This window comes from Leptonotus elevatus, chromosome 5 (assembly GCF_054856555.1).
Source record: "Leptonotus elevatus isolate MCC_2025b chromosome 5, RoL_Lele_1.0, whole genome shotgun sequence".
Lineage (NCBI taxonomy): Eukaryota > Metazoa > Chordata > Actinopteri > Syngnathiformes > Syngnathidae > Leptonotus > Leptonotus elevatus.
In genome coordinates, this window is record NC_141243.1 from 5,363,616 (window position 1) to 5,383,549 (window position 19,934).

Here is a 19,934-nt window from a genome sequence, read left to right on the forward strand (position 1 = left end):
TTGCATTTATTTTGTAATTGCCCTGCATCATCAACATTTTGAAAAATACTGAAATACTGGACATGTCATTACAATTTATCTAAAAGCTGTAATAACAAATTTCATGATAATAAATCCTCATTAGATGATCAGTACCAGTATGTAAATGAAAATGTAAAACTGAAATATATTTAATAGTTTTAATTTATTATGTAATATTTTCCTCATAATATGCAATTGAATGCACTCGAAATGTCGGCTGAGGACTTCCTGTGTTTTTTTCCATGTTCTCCCATCCTTGCATGTTTTTTCCCCCCTCACAGCGTGTAGAATATTTCGATGTTTCAATGTTCATTCATTTTTAAAATCCACTATTAATTTCAATATGAAAAAAAAGTTACATCACAGCAATGCACATTTAAAAATATACAGCCTGTAGGTCTACTAATCACTATTTATATTACATAGGTCGCGCTGCACAATGCAGGAGGCTGACTTGTTTCGCCGCCATCTTTCTGCTATAGATACCCGAAAGAGAACAACTTATCAAAAATAGTCATCGGTGGTAGGCTTGCAAAGTGTGGTCTATCTGTGAGGTACCGTATTGCGCGTGCTTCAAAATGCATGCGCTTTGAACTTAGGTCGTTGCATTCTAAAGATTCACCGCTAGATGGCAAAACATATATACACACTGTCCTTTTAGTGACATGGGTAAGTGTGAATATCAGTTGTAATGGTTGTTTGTGTTTATACGCGACTTGACTAAAATTATCAAATGTACTTCAGTACAGTTTGGTGCTTTTAAATCAACGCTCAATCCATGATTAATAGTAAGCTACATAAAAAATAATAATAATAATACTGGTCTACTAATGACAAAGCTGCATTTTGGTGCGGGATCACATGTTGAAGCAACTAAAAAAAAAAGTAATATGTTGTTATTGAATTGTAATAGTTCTAAAAGCAAGTAAAGTTTCTTTTTTTTTCTTATTAAAGACCCTGTAAAGTGAATTCGGAGATTTGTTGTGGCCCTTTAGAGTGCCTCGTTGTCACGCAATGGCTAAAGCTAAACCAAAGGCTTTAAGCGGATGTAGTTTTGCGGATCAAAACATGTAGTTATGTGGAGGCATAAGAAATATGCTAGATGAAGTACTAGCATCCATTTTTCCAAGTCATAGTACTGGTTTTATGCGCATTTAACAGCCAATTGTAAAGCCTCATTTTATATACTTAGTAACTTTTTTAATCATTTGAATTTGGCAGGGTTGTTCACAACACTGTTCTCTTTGGTGTCTCAAAATTACAAGACATTTATTTTTACTTTACAGGGACTTTAAGAATGCACTTTGTATGTTTTGAACATCCAAAAATGAGACAATTTGTCTACATAATAGGATTTAAGATGGGAAAAAGTCTGCTTTGCAGTTTAAATAATCCCTTTTAAAAATCGTCAGTCATTTCAATTACATTGAAAGTTGCATGTCTTCTTTCTACACCCAGACAACTTGAACGTGACTTAACCTTTTGCAGTCTGCCCACTCCTTGTGACTGATTTGCCAGCAGCGACTCACATCGACACACGTCAGTCTCTTGCTCCGCTGCATTAATTTTTGCACAGTAACCATCTTCACATCAGTTCTTTGCAGGTCAAGGTGCTGCACCCTTCCGAGTGGTTTGGAAACACAGGAAGCAGAAGCTCCAAAATATTGATGTCGGTAGCCAGAGTGCAGTACTTTGTGCAGAATGTAGTTCAGTGGGCACGGTAAAGAGACCAAGGAGAGCCTCTGGAGTAAAGGGGAACCAGTCAGGAGGCAAGAGATCACCTTCATCAAGGACATCCAGGACATGAGAGGCCGCATTTGGTTGTGCTCGTAAGAGAAACTGCAGACAAAACACATCAATGAACTTATTAATGCTATAACTCATATAAACGCATTGGCTTGGAATTTTCAGCCTCTATAGCGAAAGTATAGGCTATAAAGTCCGTGCTTTTAGTGCGAACTCTGTCCGCTCACACATGTAAACAGGTTATCCCGAATGTTTCAGAAACCAGAATTTTGACCTTAACTCATTCACTGCCATAAATGCATTAAAAAAAAATAAAGATCATAAAAAAATTAGGGGCAAGAGGCGATTCAAATTGTTAAACGTAATTAATCGCATGACTTCACTAGTTAACTCACGATTAATCACATTTTATATCTGTTCTAAATGTACGATAATAAAATTCTAGGTTTTCATACTCGTTAACAAAAGTGGGAAAATAATGTTAAATAGAAATAGTTCAAATGAAATTTTGACGTTTATAGCCGTCAATGGCAGTGAAAAAAGAAAAGAAAAAAAGAAAATATTAAAATTTGGGGCATCAGGCGATTAAAGTTTTTAATCGTAATTAATCGCATGACTTCACTAGTTAACTCACGATTAATCATAAATTGTTTATCTGTTCTAAATGTACCACAAAAAAATCTAGGTTTTCATACTCTTGTTAACAAAAGTGAAAAAAAAAAAAGTTTAACTAATAGTTAAGAAATAGTTTAAATAAATGCTTTAAGTTTATAGCCGTCAATGGCAGTGAATGAGTTAACCTGAATATTTACTGTTTGTAAACATTGTTTTTTGTTTTGTAACTGTATTCAATTTTAAATATATTGTATATGTATTAAAAAAATTAAATAAAGGGATACTTGACTCATTGAGCCATTTCCAGCAGTAAAAAGATAATATTTTGTCCAGAATAAATTTGAGAACTTTATTGTTTATCTTGTACAATTAATAACTTTAAAAACATTTTTTTTCACTTGCTGTCAACTGAAGATGACATTACCTGTGCTGAAGAAGTAGGTAACGACCAATCATGGCTCACCTGTTTTCTGGGTTTGGTCAGCAAACTGAGCTATGATTGGTCGTTACCTTTTTCCTCAGCACAGGTGATGTCATCTTCAGTTGACAGCAAGTGGAAAATTAATTGTACATGAAAAGTACCAAATTCATTCTGGACAAAATATTATTTTTCTGCTGCTAAAAATGGCATAATTAGTCAATTTTGAATCTGACTCAGATTCAACAGTTTGAACCTAGAATGAATAAATTCACTTCATATGATTTCCTATGGAGAAAAAAAATGAAATTAGAGGATTGTGTCAGATCTTTTTTTCCACGTTCAATAGTGCTAAATATCATTCGAAGTCTTACTTGAGTGTCAGAGAGCAAAGGTTGGGCAGACTTGGAAGCTCGCGCTCATCCGGTTCGAAATCCAGCCATGGGGTGGGAGGCTCTGCACAGATGAGCAAGTCTTTGAGTTTGGGACAGGCCCGGATGAGCTCCAGTAGGGTTGAATCGGGATTCGTTCTCACTCCTTCCAAAGTGAGCGACACCAGGGAGGAGCCTGAGACTTGCAGGGCAGGAAGAAGATCCTGGAGAAGACCTTGGTGGTGCACGGAGAGGCTCCTCAGCTGCCCGGACCACGACTGCAGCCCTGAGGCCAAAAGAGATAGCAAACTTCTTCCTCCGTTGTTGTCTTCCTCTTCCACTTTCACAGATATGGAGGTGACATTTGGGCATAAACAGCCAAAACTGTCCAGAGACTCACATGTTAAAACTTTAACATCTCTTAAGCGCAGTGTTAGGTGCTCATCACCGCCGATTGCCTTTGCTTCACTGTGAGAGCAACCTTCCTCATCATCCTCACTTTCGCTATCGTCACCATTTTGTGCTTCTGCTCTCCTTGCCTTCCATGCGTCAATGTGCTGCGCGCGCCTCCTCTCCCTCCACACCTCCTCTAACCTCGGCAGTCCTTCTCTACCGGCAAATGCATCCACCCGCGTGAAGTCTCCGTGCTGGATCAGCCAGCAGGCCTGCGAGAGATCCTCCACAGCCAGCCTCTCCAGGTAAGGCAGAGAGAGGAGAAGGTACGCCACTACTGCGGCAAGGTCTCCCTCCTGTTCCCCGAAGCCGATATCAAGAGCGAGCAAACTACGCAGAGGCGGCGGCGGCGGCGGCGAGGCGGACGTGGAAGAGGAGGAGCCAGGAGGCAAACATTTAGACGAATGGCCGAAAGCTCCGAGAGGAAGGAGCGCGGCGGGGGGGAGAAAGTGACATCCCGATACATCCAAATGCCGCAGGAAAGGGCAGCAGAGGACGATGGTCCCGATGACGCCGGCGTCACATGAAGTACCCGCCAGGGAAAGGGAACGCAATGCTGGTAGACAGTGCAGGGTGTCTGATAGCGCCTTGGAAGGCGGCTGCTGGGCTCCAGATAAGATGAGGTTGTGCAGGCCCTACGGGGTGTAAGAAAAGACGACAATTGTTTGTCAATTTTCAAAACTTCTTTCACCATGAACTCATTCACTGCCATTGACGGCTATAAACGTCAAAAATTTATTTGAACTATTTCTATTAGTTTTTGTTAACAAGAGTATGAAAACCTATAATTTTTTTATTGTACATTTAGAACTGATATAAAATTTGTGATGAATCATTAGTTAACTAGTTCAGTCATGTGATTAATTACAATAAAAAAAAATTGCTTGTCACCCTAATTTAAATAAAAATAATTTATGGCAGTGAATGAGTTAATATGACTTACAACTTTTATAACTCCATTCAATGTTTTTTTTTCAAATCTTTTACAAAGCGGAAGTAAAACAAACAACTAAAATAATGTGGTTGCACATCCGCTTATTACAATGTCTGTGTTCAGAATTAACTACTCACATTCAAATGAGTCAACCACAAATCTGCCATCATTTAAGTGCGCCCTGATGAACGCCAAACAAAGTTCAGATGTTATCGTAGGCTATTCCTGACGTGTTTTTGCTTTCCAGCAGAAGCCTGAAGGTTTTGTGCCTACATAGACGGTTCATAACTCTCCACCTTGAATTAAGGTTCCAGTTTCAGCTGATGAAAAAGCTTGTGCTACCACATGTTTATTTTTACTTCCCATATTGAATTGTGCAGGTTATAGGCACATTTATTGTGGGCAAAGTTTTTTAATTATTCACGCCAGTGGTAGATGTGCGCTTGCTCCATTTTTTTTTCCACTCTGGATGTGGAGAGAGGCACATATTCTTCTCTGGAGGGAGTCTGACAGTCTACACAACTCTCACAAAAATATTTTTGCTCATTTTTTTTAAAAGGTGTCACGAGAATAGTTGGAAAAGTCACAAAATATAGCAAGTTGCTAAATTGGCAACACTGAGTAGTCACCCGAGCTCTGCTCTGGTCACCATGGTAACGAAAGCCGTACTCCGGATTTACACGTTACATTTGCTGTAATTCCTTTACCTTGTATCCTTGTGTATTTTAAGCATAAAATGGCACTTTTTATGATGATAAATTGGAAATGCTTTACATTGTGAACAAATTAATGTCTCCTTTAACTCATTCACTGCCATTGACGGCTATAAACGTCAAAAAAACATTTGAACTATTTCTATTAGTTAAAAAAAAATCTACTTTTGTTAACAAGATTATGAAAACCTAGATTTTTTTAATTGTACATTTAGAACAGATATAAAATTTGCGATTAATCGTGAGTTAACTATTGATGTAATGCGATTAATTACGCCTGACGCCCTTAATTTTTAATAATCATCTCATCAGGCGATTACATTTTTTTATTGTAATTAAATCGCATGACTTCACTAGTGTAAAGTTGTAAATGTACATTTTCATACTCTTGTTAACAGAAATGGGAAAAAAATATTTTTTGACGTTTATAGCCGTCAATGGCAGCGAATGAGTTAACGTAGTGTCCTTCAGTAACTTGTTTTTGGCATTGCTGTCTTGTTACACATCAAAATGGAGTGATTCTGATATTGCACCTAACTACTTTTTACAATGGCAGCACTTATAGCACTAAGAAACTTGTTGTACAGCGTCAAAAGTGCATCTGACCTGGCAGCGTGCAGCAATGATGGCACACAGGGCAGAGGTGACCAGACCGGGGCACCTGTCCAGGGATAGTCCTCTCAGCTGAGGCACTAACAGGAGATGGAGGGCAGCACGAGAAAGTTCTTTTCTAGAGCACAGCAGGCCAGTCAGTTCCTCCACCAACTCGGCAGCTTTATGAGAGAGCGAGAGAGAGAGAAAAAAACTCAGGGAGTTAGATTGATTTATGAGGCAATTTTATCAGTGCGGTGCAAATGTACAGTATATGATGCCTGTGACTCACAGAGCACATTAAAAGGTCCCATGAGGTGTCTGAAACAATAGTGATCCATGTAGTTATCAGTGTAATCTTTCACCCACAACTTCTTCATATTGTCAGCCAAGCTCAGCAGACAAAGTTGCGTCAGTGAAGGCACAGAGTCGTCCTCATCCGTCATTCCACCGCACCTCGTCTTCTTCCACTTGGGCTGGACTTTCATCATATGGTCGCCAGAGGCTCGAAACAAGGACATCTTTTGCAGTCCCAATCAGATCGATGGGGCTCTCGGGTCACAGAACCGTTCCTGCAACACACAATAATGATGAATTTATCTATTCAGCAATTTTCTATGGCGCTTGTCAGAGTTTGACTTCCGGCGAGAGGCAGCACACACGCTGGAGTAGTTAAAAATCACAATCACAAAAAAACGAGAAGCTTAACAGGTTGAAACGTGAAACAAATCTATTTATACCATTATTACGGAATATTCAGCTTTTTTTATGTTACAGCAATAACGTATAAAAACTCAAAAATCAACTTTGCCCACTAAAATCTACCGCGCTGAAAATTCTTGAATGGCGCATGAGTATTTTTTTTATTGTGTTGCGAAAAAATAAAGAACAGTTTAGCAGCTCTGATTCACATACAAATATGTACACATTCAAGTACACAACAAAATATACTGTCGTGTAAGTGACATTTAGCTTGCATTTCAGACCCTTCGGTACTCGTGTTACTTCCACTGAATACACTTGTAACTCACTCTGAATAATCAAACTGGATGAACTACGGAATCAGCGAATGAACAAATGAAACTGTTCACTGAGGCTTACCTGTCAGAGTGAACAAAAGGAAACGGTTTTTGAAAGTGTTCAAACAAGCTTCGGCAAAAACACTTCCTAAAAAAAAAACACTTCCTGGTTAGCAAATTAAGCCCTGAATGAAGTCTGCCAGGCATTTTTGCAACAAACCTCCGCAAAACACATTCACAACTGCAGCTGCGACAACCTGTTGTAGATTAAACATAAAAGATGACGATGATAATAATAAGAATAATAATAATAAATATAGACTACTATTCTTTTTTTGATTAAAATATACAAGAGGACCTTTGACATTGACGTTAAAAATAATACAGGAGGTGCAGCATATTTTTCGTGTCATTGCACATGAAGCTGTTTCGTTTAGTAGACGAGAGAAAGGTACGAATGCCATGAGGGCGCCGCGATCACATTGTCAATCAGATTAGGACCCTGGCGCTTTCGTGAAAAGATGAAGCCTCAAAAACAGCAGTTGACGACCAGCAATACATTTGCTGGTTGTCACGCTGGCAAACTTTTAGGCTACATAAACTGCACAGCTGCTCTGAATATCAACCAAAACACCACAAACATGCAACGGTTCGTTCAATTCACAACCGAAACCCATTTTCCATATGTAATAACGTCAAAAAAAACTTAACGAGACAACGAGTAGCTTAATTTTACATTTAAAAAAAAAACGAGGCAGAACGAACCGGCTGTAACTTCCCAAAATAAAAGTCGAGACAGGAGAGCGCTACCAAGCTAACACATGCTAATCATCATTAACATCAACTGCCAACACTAATAAATAATGCTGGGTGTAAACGTTAGTCGTTTTGTATTAAATACACGTATAAATTAAGATTTACTTACATGTGGGGGTTGTAATCACAGTTCTATCGATGTCTGCTGCTCACATCAAGTTGAAGCACAAAGAGAATGAGAAAATGATATTCTTCCGATGGCAACTGGCAAACAATTCAGTAATGTGAAATGCCGCGGACTTCTGGGAAAAGCACTGGCCGCTAACACATTTTTTTTTTGAGTGAAATTAACATTCTAGAAGGTATTGGAACATCTGACAATTGACTCTCTGAATCAACACTCACACTTTCTGAGGAAATGTCATGTTGGAGTTAAATTCAACTTAACAAGAGTTGAATTGACTCTAAATTTGTATTATCACCTATAACATTGACAATTTAACACTTTTTGATTTTGCTGTATTAGGTTAACGATATGTTTGGTATTATGTTGCTCCGCTGTTTTGCCCAAAGTCTGTATACTCATTATATGCTTTTTCCTATTTTATTATAGAGAAAAAAATTTTCTACAAACAATCCTGGCATTGTCATCTTCAAAATAATTGACTTGATTTTAAAAAATCCAAATGCCTGATACACTCAGCTGAATGTATGTTTTGCCACACGAAAAGTCTGAACCTGACCAACTGGCTCAAGTCCAAAGTCCCACCCCATCAACCCAACACTCTTGTAGTCAGCACTGCACTTGGGACTGCTGGGATATATACCACTTCGGAATTTACCTGCATAGCGGTCTGGTTGAACATTAACAAAAAAACACAGCAGGTGACAACCATGATAAGGTAGTACAGTATTTTCTTCTTCTTTTTTTTTGTCAACAGATCATTTGACATTCACCAGGCCAGACCTTATTAGCTTCGTAAGTTATATTAAGTTCCATGTAACCCTGTTAATCAAAAACATATTTAGATATTTATCCATCCATCCACACGCAGATGAGAGGTGAAGATGAAGCCAGCAGAACCACATCCATCGTCGTCAAAAAGCAAAAATGCGGAATCCCTGAAGGCATCCAGAAATTCTGTTCATTAAAGTTACGAGCAGGAGTTTTTACACATCAAAAATGGTTGACAGTATCACTGTATTGAATATTGTAGCGTCACCCCTCCACATATTCGTGTCATTGTCATTGATCAAGTGTTCCCCGCAGTGTTATGAAGACTGTCACACCGCGGTGAGGTTGTCTTGTCATTTCCTGTTTTATTTTGAAAATTCTGACTCCTTTCGTTTCAGGTCACTTGCCTTTCCTCATGTGGTGTCAGTGTCAACCCTGATTCCTGATTGTGTCCAAAATATGATCATGGGTACAAACGTATACTAATAATATACACTCTGGCCATGAGTTTATGTTGCTTATGCTAATGCTGACTAGCAGTTAAATATACAGTCGCTGATGTATTGCAAAGTTCTTGTTTTTATTTTGCCAGACTGGCCAGTACAGTTCTATAAATGACACTTGCAAATAAACATAAAAGGTTGGCTACTATATATAATCGAATGACAGCCTGAGTATGATTAATTTCTATTATCAATCATTAGAGGACAAGCAACATTTGAAGTAATTCAAAGTGATGTAAAGTGTGGAGGAGGAGCTACTTGGGGGATGGCACCACTTTCCTTCCAGCCACATACACTTCCACTATGTTCCTATCGTCACCTGCATGACAAAAACAAAAATATCATGCTGAGGATGTCACGTGATGCACAAAGGAATCATCAGAAAAGGAATCTTCAAAACTGGGCACTCACCCAAATTCAAGAACTTTTCCAGAAGAATCTGAAATTAAAATGAAGATAAATCAGTTACTGTGGATCTACTGTTAATTTTTGTTTTACCACCAGACGTTTTTTTTTTTAAGTTCAGTTAGTTTTAAGTAGGGGTATTAGAAAAAAATTGATTCGGCAATATATCGCGATATTGCAACACGCAATTCTCGAATCGATTCGATATGCGGCCGAATCGATTTTTAAACATCAAATTTTTATGGGAATATTCAACAAAACGTCTTACTTAGGGTTAAGATTCACACATTAAGCATGCAATAATGTTATATTAATGGAATATTAAGCTTTAATATTTTATTTCAGTGCTGTTCAAACATGAAACAGACTGCAACCCGTTTGCTAAATGCAGTGGCTCAGTTATAAGCCTGAATTTTCAGATAAATAAATACATTTTCATACAAATCTTACAGTGTACATGTACAAGTTTACTGATTAGTAATTTCTAAATTTGAGTAAAAAAAAAAAAATCGTAATAATCAATTCATAGATTCATATCGGGATTAATCGGTATCGAATCGAATCGTGACCTATGAATCGTGATACGAATCGAATCGCCAGGTACGAGGCAATTCACACCCCTAGTTTTAAGTAAATGAATGAATGAATAAATAAATAAAAACGTGAAAGTTCATTTATAAAACGTATTACCAGGATGAACATGGACAATTTTGCTAATGTAGTAAATTTTATTTTGTTAACAAAAAAATAATTTTCACATTTCAAATTAATTCATAGTTTTTTTGGTGCTCAAGCAAAGCAGATTTAAAAAACCGATCCAAATGCTTCAATTTGTGTGGAGTGGATTCAAAAACTTGAAGAGTTAACACATCAACGCGGCTTTCCCTCCCAAATAGTAAACACGATTTTGGTAGATTAAGGATGAGCTAAGGATAGACCAGAATGTGACACTCCTGGGATTGGAAAGATCCGCAAATAAGACACAGTGTTGGCAAACATGAAACGTACACAGCTAAGTGGTCTCAGCCCGATTGTTTGGTGAGTACCAAGGTTGGGATGACCGCCTTCACACATGACAAAACAGCCAGCGTTATTGTTTTAACCAAAGCAAGCGTGACGAGGGTTTTGATGACGACGCTCTCACTGGACAAAGCAGCCGCGCCAGAATTCATTCTTGACCAAACCAAATTGGACGAGTGTGAACACTGCCATCCAGTGCTCCACTTTCAAACACACCTTTGGTTCCTCGTGCTGGATCAAGTCAATTGGCCCACCAGCAACTCCTACATTCACTCTCAGTGCATCAAAGTCCTTTCCCACTTCAAAGTTTCCTATTTGGTCATCCAGGGACAAAGCTAAAGACGGAAAAAAAAAAAAAAAAGCATTCATCTCCTTTTCACATATCAAGATTACACAATGCAACTTTGTATTATACCTTGGCTGCCTCCCAGTGTAGCCAACCTGAACACCTCCTCGAAGGTGAGCGTCTCATGTTCCGGGTCCTGTATGCTCAAGATTTTGGACGTCTCCAAAGCTCTTCTCACGGCATCCAGCATGGAGGCCGAGTAGCCGCCGGCCACGTCTGACCCCACAACGTACCAAAAGGGATCACAAGATCAAGAGCGGGGACACAGACAACATTTTCCAGGAGATATGAGATTCAAATCTTTTTTTTTTTTCTTTTTTTTTTCAGTTGGCTTGTTAGTATTTCTAGATGGTCTTGTAATTCTGTTCCCACCTGTTCCGAGGCCAAGCTTCACTTTGTGGTTCAGGACATTACGGACATTGAGCAGCCCGCTGCACAACCTGCGTGGACGAATCATCATTCCGAAAGTGACGCACAAACTCATTCGTCTGCAAGCGAGGGCGTTTCAAAGACGAAATCAGTCACACTTACGAGATGTTGGAGTTTGGACAGTGAGACAAAGAAGCTCCTGTTTCTCGAAACAAGGCCAACTCGTCATCACTCAGATAGCAGCCATGCGCCATCACCGTCTGTCAAGACAACAAAATGAAACCAAGCGTCTGCCGTAACGTTTTTACACCCACCGGGAACCGTTCTCACCTTGTTGGTAAGCAGGTTGTGTTTGTGGTAGACATCCGTGTAGGAATCAGAATCGGGGAACAGCTCTTTCACAATCTTGACCTCCTCAACATTTTCACTGATATGGCTCTGGGAAGAAATACAGCCGTCATCATAAAATTATGTCAAATTTGCAGTTACCGGGAACGTATACGGCCTTAAAGTGGAAATCAACTTTAAGCATTTCTTGACAATAATATGTTATATGTGACCTCACTAGTCTAAACATGACATTCTGATTAATATTACATTTGTGGAATATGAAGCAAAATCCAGCCATTATTATTCATCTCAGGGGTGCGGCCATTTTGCCACTTGCTGTCGACTGACGATGACATCACAGTTGCTCAGGGCTCAGGCAGCAACCAATCACAGCTCACTTGTTTTCTGAAGCTGAGCTGTGATTGATTAATCCCACCTGAGACAACATTGACGTCATCTTCAGTCAGCAGTAAGTGGCAAAATGGCCGCCGCCTGACATGGATGATAACGGCTGGATTTTGCTGCTTAACTCATATTCCACTAATGCAATATCAACAAGAATACCATATTTAAACTAGTGGGGCTGCATAGAACATATTATCCCCCCCAAAATTGTGTGTGTGTGTGTGTGTGGGGGGGGGGGGGTCCCCTTTAAAACTCATTCACTGGCATAAATAAATTTAAAAAAAGATGATTAAAAAATTAATTTTTTTAATTGTAATTTATCGCATCACTTCTTCACTAGTTAACTCACGATGATTCACAAATTTTGTCGGTTCTCAATGTACAATAAAAAAATTATAGGTTTTCATACTCTTGTTAAAAAAAAGTGGGGGGAAAAATTGAACTAATAGAAATAGTTCAAACGAATTTTTGACGTTTACAGTCGTCAATGGCAGTGAATGAATAAAAAAAAAAATTATTAAAAATTCGGGGCGTCAAGCCATTAAAATTTGTAATCGTAATTAATCGCATGACTTTACTAGTTAACTCATGATTAATGACAAATTTTATATCTGTCCTAAATGTACATTAAAAAATCTAGGTTTTCAGAACTTGACTTCAACAATCTCTCTGGCAACTGCTCCCAGGGCACAGCACCAGGTTTGGTTGCCACGGTGAGCTCACCTGAATATGTAGGTTGTTATTCTTAGCCAGCTGTCCCAGTTGTCCCAGCAAGCCTCCCGAGCATGATGGGACAAAGCGAGGTGTTACCACGGGCTTAACCAGAGCATACTGACAAAGGACGACAAGGAGACGCGAGCGTCAGTCAAATTGTCGTCAGTTTGAAGTTGATGCAAACTGAAAACTAATTGCTGTCTTTGACAAATTCACAAGGCTTCGTACGCTGCCATGACAATTGGATTGAGATTGAAATTGGCGCTGAACAAGAAAACTACAATTCTGCTTCCTCTACAAACACTAGACTTTGCATTTTTCTTAACATTTCGGACCCCTCACCTTCTTGTCCAAGAGCTCAGCAATGAACCTTGAAAAAGAAAAACAAATTATTGGCCCATATATACATTTAAAAGTGAAATGTTTTACACCCACCGATGGGTTTCCTCCAGGGATTCTTGTATGGTCTCTTTGTAATGTTTCACAAAATTGTTCCTGTCCATACACACCTTACCCACCAAGGCTCGTTGTCCCAAGTCATCTACAGAAGAATGAAGATTATAAGAAGAAACACAACACAACAATCTCTTAAAACTTTTCTTGTTTGACAATACAATCAATTAAGCCTTCATTTAAAGCCTTTAAACTATTTTTTTTAATTTACATTTTTTCTCTCCATTTTTGTTAATAACAGTATGAAAACCTAGATTTTTATTGTACATTTAGAACAGAACTAGTGAAGTCATGCAATTAATTACGATTAAAAATTTTAATCGCCTGATGCCCCTAATTTTTAATAACCTTTTCTTTAAAAACAATTTTTTTTTTAATAATGTTTTTTTTGGGGGGGGAAATATTTAAAATTAGGGCCGTCGGACGATTACAATTAGAGGGGCTGCATAGAACATATTATCCCCCCAAAATTGTGTGTGTGTGGGGGGGGGGATTCCCCTTAAAAACTCATTCACTGGCATAAATTAATTAAAAAAAAGATTATTAAAAAATGAAAATGTTTAATTGTAATTAATCGCATGACTTCACTAGTTAACTCATGATTAATCACACATTTTAGATCTGTTCTAATACAAAAAATATCTTCTAGGTTTTCATACTTTTGTTAACTAAAGTGGGAAAAAATGTTAAACTAGAAATAGTTCAAATGAATTTTTGACGTCTATAGCCGTCAATGGCAGTGAATGAGTTCATGTAAAGTGTTCACAAAATGGACCTTGACACTAAGCAGAAAGTGGCGGAAAATATTTTGGCTTCTGAAACGGGTTAATCTTGATTCTCTGCAGTGTTATGAAAATAAATTATGTTACTGTTTTAGCTTTAAATTTATTAGTGTTTTGCATATCAAGAAAAAATCCTTATTAGCAGTCGCGGTACCATTACTCATGTCCCCCCACTTTTTCAGCAGCTACACTTCTAATGCTGCCCGTCTTAACACCACCCCTCCTATTTTTTTTTACAGGCCAAGCCAAACGTTATTTTCAGCATACGCTGCGGGCTGCAAAAAAAAACAAAAAAAAAACCTTGTCTGGATATGAATCCCTTATTACAAAATGGATTTGACAACATGGAGCTCTTAAGATTTTTTTTTTCATATACACATGGAGTCCACATGTTGCACATTCATAGAACCTTCAATATTTTTTTTTTCACTCGCACGTCTGCAGCAGATGACATAACACAAGCCCTGAGCGTCTGTTCAGGCACCTGCTGCCACTTATGAAGCTGCCATACCCCCACCCCCCCCCCCCCCCAGGCATGTCCGCATGATACTTGACCCGTCCGTCCTTTGCGTGACATAAGATATATAATTATACTTTATAAGTGCAATACGCAGGCACGGAATCCGACCGAAAAGTGACAAATAAAATGTTGGTACTTGGCATGAACTGCAATGCGGTAAAATAACCGCACCAATTTGCAGGCATGAAGAGACTGGCACGCTATTGACAAATGTTATGTAACTACTTTAGTAAGACGCTTCAACAGCGATCTGGAACTTTTGAAACTTATTGTAGAGCTCCCTTTCAGTGTATTCAAACATTCCCATTAAATTTTTTGCAGTTGTCATAACTGTAAAACTAATGAATTTACATATATGCAAATTTATTTTATGCAGTAAGTGTTTGACCGTGACTCACCCTCTCTAACATCTGGATTTTGCCCCATTGACCATGAGTCGGGTGAATGACCATAAAGCTGGCAAAGCCCGTTTTAGTCGCTGCATGCATGTGTGCACACACACTTTGTTCAGCTGCTGAAATAAAAATGACGCCAACAACCACGAAACACTAGAGCAGGCGTGATCTTTTTCAGTCTCTCATAATCCTAACACCAATTAAACTTTGCAATTATTATTATTTTAGTTTCAACCTAACAATTCATATCCTGTTTAACTCATTCACTGCCATTGACGGCTATAAACGTCAAAAATTAATGAAACTTTTTCTATTAGTGAAACATTTTTTACACTTTTGTTAACAATAGTATGAAAACCTAGAATTTTTTTTATTGTACATTTAGAACAAATATAAAATTTGTGATTAATCGCGAGTTAACTAGTGAAGTCATGCGATTAATTACGATTAAATACTTTAATCACCTGACGCCTCAAATTTTGTAATAATCTTTTCTTCTTCTTTTTTTTATTGATTGACTGCCATTGACGGCTATATACGTCAACAATTTATTTGGACTATTTATGTTACTTTAACATTCCCCTTTTTTTAACAAGACCATGACAACCTAGAATATTTTTATTGTACATTTAGAACAGATGGAAAATTTGTGATTAATCGCGAGTTAACTAGTGAAGTCATGCGATTAATTACAATTAAAAAAATGTAATGGCTTCTTGCCCGTAATTTTTTAATAATCTTTAAAAAAAAAATGCATTTATGGCAGTAAATTAGTTAATGAAAGGAACTTAACAGTGTTTATTGCTAGCTGACATGCTGTGCTTCCACTAGCAACATGTCAACATATCAAAAATGTGTCATACAACTTTAGTTCCTTCCTGCTACTAAACAGACAATGCGAATCACACTGACATCCGTAAAAATTTGCATTTGCACTTGTAGGACATAAATATAAACAAGCATGTAAAAAAAACTGTACGGAGTGTCGACGTATCCTTACACCGCTGCACACATTAGTTCATGACATGCCATTTATAACCTTAAAATATTGTTAACCTCAAGAATAAAGGATTAATAAAACCAATTCAATGCAATGATCAAATAAGTGTTGTAGGCTACATTGTGAGCAATTTGAAACGTTTTAATAACAGTATTGATTTTTTTTTTTTTTTAATTTACAGGATCATGCTGCGTGTGTAGCCAACCCCCTTAATACTCACTTTCTGCAAATATTATATAGGGAAAAAAAATTGTGAGCAAAGGTGTTCATACCTGCAATGTGACCCAGCAAGAGAGAGGAATCGGTATGTATTGTGGCGAAGTAACAAGCGGTGGTTGTTCCATTTCTCAGAGTTCTTCTCTGTGAATGACACGCATACAATTAAAGGATTAAGACATACTGCTTTGTCGAGTGCCTATACGTTGTTTTTTTAAACCAGCGGATGGTACACTTATTTCTAACTGTAGGCTGTGGTAGTTTGTATGGACAGCAGTTAACATACATAGAGTACTTTTTATATATATATATATACTGTAGGGGTGTGCCCAAAAATATATTTTCATAAGAATCGCAATTCTCATTTTGTACGATTCAGAATCGATTTTAAATGTCCCAAAATCGATTTTTGTGTGTCTTTATTTGGAGCGCTGTTCATGTTGTACCCGATTTGGCCACTGAGGGGCAGTGTGGTTCCACGCGGTCTGATACACTGTTAAGTTGTAGCCACATAGAGTAGAAGGAAAAAGTCACGATCAAGTTTTTCCAATAAAAGTTGTTCTTTGCAGTGTGGTGCCGTTCTTTTGAGTGATAAAAGTGCCGCGAGTAGCGCGCTAATTAGCATTAGCGAGTCAGACCGTTGTAGATCATTACGATTCCTTGCACATCTATGGATTGAAGCAAAAATCATTGTCAATCAAATCATTCAGAAGAAAAAAATCGCTCGTAATCGAAAATCGATTCTGAATCGAATCGCAGGCCCAAAAAAATCGCAATCGAATCGTGAGACATTCAAAGATTCCCACCTCTAATATACTGTATATATAACAGGAGCTCACCACGACTTGTGTGTAGACCTTCCGTGCAAAACTCTTGTCTTTGAAGCGTGATTCCACCGGAAATGTATATTTGTTGAGCCAGTCAAGCAAGGGCATGTCCAGGGCTGTACCAGCGTAGCTGTATTGGGGGGCATGGATGTGGGTGTCCACCATTCCGGGCATGAGGAATTCACTACAATGCAAAGTGCATTATATATTTTTTGTACATCCCCTGTCCACAGTCATTTTAGTTGTATTAGTGCACCACTCACGTGCTGTCTTGGAAACTATAAAGTAATTGGAATACCTATGAATTTGTACACTTACTGTTTTTCCAAGTGAGTTACAGATGATGGACTGAATGAAAATTCTTTAGAAAGTTGTTGCAGTTCCTTGTCTTCTCCAATGAAGGCGATCTGGCGACAGGAGAGACTTTGATTAATTGGCAAATCATTTGAACAGAAATGCTTACGCAGGTGCTCTGGAAAAGATTTTCATGCCATGAGAACCACATTAATGATAACATGAGTTTAGTGAGCGTTTGAAGAGAAGTTACATCATTCCGAAAACCAATTGAGTGCATCGAATCGAACCAAATTGTTCCACTTTAAACACATGAAAAATTTCTGTCCTTCAGTCGTATTGCACAGCGCTCCAAATAAAGGCACACACAGACAAAGGCAAGAAAGCATAAAATTATTTAAAAAAAATCTATTTTGGAACATTTAAAATCGATTCTGAATCGTATTAAATGAGAATCGCGATTCTTATGAGAATCGATTTTTGGGCACACCACTACTAAATACTACTACTACTACTGCTACTATTAACTCATTCACTGCCATTGACAGCTATAGACGTTAAAAATTCATTTCAACAATTTGTATTAGTTAAATATTTTTTTTCCATTTTTGTTAACAAGAGTATGAAAACCTACATTTAGAACAGATATAAAATGTGTGATTAATCGTGAGTTAAATAGTGAAGTCATGCGATTAATTACAATTTTAAAAAATTATCGCCTGATGAGATGATTATTAAAAATTAGGGGCGTCGTGCGATTATTTACGATTACAAATTTTAATCGCCTGATGCCCCTAATTTTTAAATAACCTTTTCGCAAAAAAATAAATATATTTTTAATATTTAATAAAAATAATTTAAGAAAAAAATATTACAAATTAAGGGCGTCGGGCGATTACAATTTTTAAACGTAATTAATCGCATGACTTCACTGGTTAACTCACGATTAATCACAAATTTCATATCTGTTCTAAACGTACAAAAAAAAAAATCTTAGGTTTTTATACTTTTGTTAACAAAAGTGGGAAAAAATTGTTAAACTAGAAATAGTTTAAATGATTTTTTGACGTCTATAGCCGTCAATGGCAGTGGATGAGTTAATAATCCATTAACAGGGCACATAAACAACCCTTCACACTCATACAAAAGGATAACAACAACAACAATATTAATAATAATAATAATAATAATAATAATACCTTTCCGTCGGCATGAACTCCAAGTAGTGCATCTTCCAGGATCTTCACTGCTTCTTCCTGGGTGGCATGGATCAAAGTCCCCCTGAAGACGCGCTTCCTTGAAGAGGCTCCGTCCGGGTTCGCCATCACGACACCAGAGCATTCACACGCACTCGAGCGCACACCTGCAGCGGAACTGCGGCTTTAAATCGTGTGTCTCCTTCATCAACTCGGCAACGCGTGTGGTGGGGGGGGGGGGGGGGGGGGAGAGGAGGGGAAAGAGGAGGGGAAAGAGAAGGGGGCGGGAGGGAACGCACCTAATCGAAGAGGAAACGCTCAGCCAATCGGAGCGCGAGGAGCAGCAGTGTGTGCGGACTCGGAAGTTTGTCCTGTCACTTCAATTGCGTAATATCCCTTTGTACTCGTTTAACATTCGCGCCAAACCAAAACTCGCACCAAACAATAGCGGAGGCAATAACAGAGACACAATATTAGGTACACTTGCACAATGTAACGCGGTGCAATGGGCCTACATCACTATATTTAAAAAAATGGATACAAAAATATTAAAAAATAAATAGTCCTACACCATAGTCATTACTATTAATAGAGCAATGTGTTATTTTTATTTACATCCAATTGCCTTTTCACAATTGTTTACAAATGATTCATTTATGTTTTGTTGTAATTTATCAGCTTATCTTTTTTTACATTAGTTTAAAAAGACAGTGATTTTTACTTTTTTTTTTTTTACTTTTCAATATTCATTCATTCAAAAAAAGTTCTATCACATCAACGTTCCTTTTTTAGGTCTAGTAATCGCTAATTACACGACATAGGTCGCACCGCGCCTTAGAGTAGGCCGACATGTTTCGCCGCCATCTTTCGGGTAAGCCGACACCTGAAGGAGAAGAACTTTGCAAACGTAGAAATCGGTGGTAGGTTTTTCAAGTGTGGTGTCGCTGAGGCACCAGAATGTGCGTGCTTCAAAATGCAGGTGCTTCGGACGTAGGTCGTAACATTTTATTAGTTGGCACTAAATTCTAATTACTGTCACTTTAACAAATTTTGCTCTTCATAGTACGGAAGTGTGGAACTGCCAGCATGGAGTGAACAGTTCTCATTGAGCTACGTCGTTCGAAACGTAATGATAAAGTCATTTCAATGTTTTGATGAAGTAGAACATTTTGATCAAGTCATTAGAGCATATTGCAAAGTCGTTTGAATATATCTGTAGAACGTAGGAGGCTAAATGCTAAATACATTTAAAAAATCCCATAATCCCTCAAAATAATTTGTTTACTCTATTAATAGTTTAATTGTAAAACTAAAAATGAAATAAAAAATATAATTCAGCTGTTTAATGTCGAGAGTTGATTTATTATTTCATTGTAAAATAATATGTAGTGTATATTATCATATTTACAATGTCAGAATGAACGTGAACAGTTTTTCCGACACAATTACATTTTCAAGAACGCCATGCATTGTAGGGAGTGCATACCGTCACGTAGAGATTACACCCTACGAGTCACATTACATCACATTGTTTTGAGGAAATTGAGATTGGGTCTGTTTGTGATCT

At 37.9% G+C, this 19,934-nt stretch overlaps 2 protein-coding genes across 4 annotated transcripts; both read right to left on the bottom strand.

The window, feature by feature from the left end:
* Window position 1: 1 nt before the first annotated feature.
* Window positions 2-9,014, bottom strand: LOC147173457 (uncharacterized). Of its 3 annotated transcripts, XM_086076199.1 has the most exons (6): window positions 6,964-7,041; window positions 6,155-6,434; window positions 5,878-6,044; window positions 3,572-4,259; window positions 3,175-3,457; window positions 2-1,860 (listed from the first exon to the last, which is right to left on the bottom strand). In XM_086076199.1, exons 2-6 carry the CDS (start codon window positions 6,381-6,383, stop codon window positions 1,470-1,472), a joined length of 1,758 nt encoding a protein of 585 aa, XP_085932325.1. In that variant the 5' UTR covers window positions 6,384-6,434; window positions 6,964-7,041; the 3' UTR covers window positions 2-1,469. The 3 variants fall into 3 exon arrangements, with proteins under 3 accessions (XP_085932325.1, XP_085932324.1, XP_085932323.1); XM_086076198.1 differs by lacking the exon at window positions 6,964-7,041 and adding an exon at window positions 7,807-9,014 and having other exon boundaries at window positions 3-1,860; window positions 3,175-4,259; XM_086076197.1 differs by having other exon boundaries at window positions 3-1,860; window positions 3,175-4,259.
* Window positions 9,015-9,151: 137 nt separating this feature from the next.
* Window positions 9,152-18,586, bottom strand: gda (guanine deaminase). The gene is made up of 14 exons (XM_086076203.1): window positions 18,371-18,586; window positions 17,196-17,284; window positions 16,890-17,061; window positions 16,107-16,194; window positions 13,120-13,225; window positions 13,027-13,054; window positions 12,694-12,801; window positions 11,566-11,673; window positions 11,398-11,495; window positions 11,239-11,306; window positions 10,936-11,082; window positions 10,737-10,855; window positions 9,507-9,534; window positions 9,152-9,414 (listed from the first exon to the last, which is right to left on the bottom strand). The coding sequence occupies exons 1-14, from the start codon at window positions 18,494-18,496 to the stop codon at window positions 9,350-9,352; spliced, it is 1,350 nt and encodes a 449-aa protein (XP_085932329.1). The 5' UTR covers window positions 18,497-18,586; the 3' UTR covers window positions 9,152-9,349.
* Window positions 18,587-19,934: the final 1,348 nt, after the last annotated feature.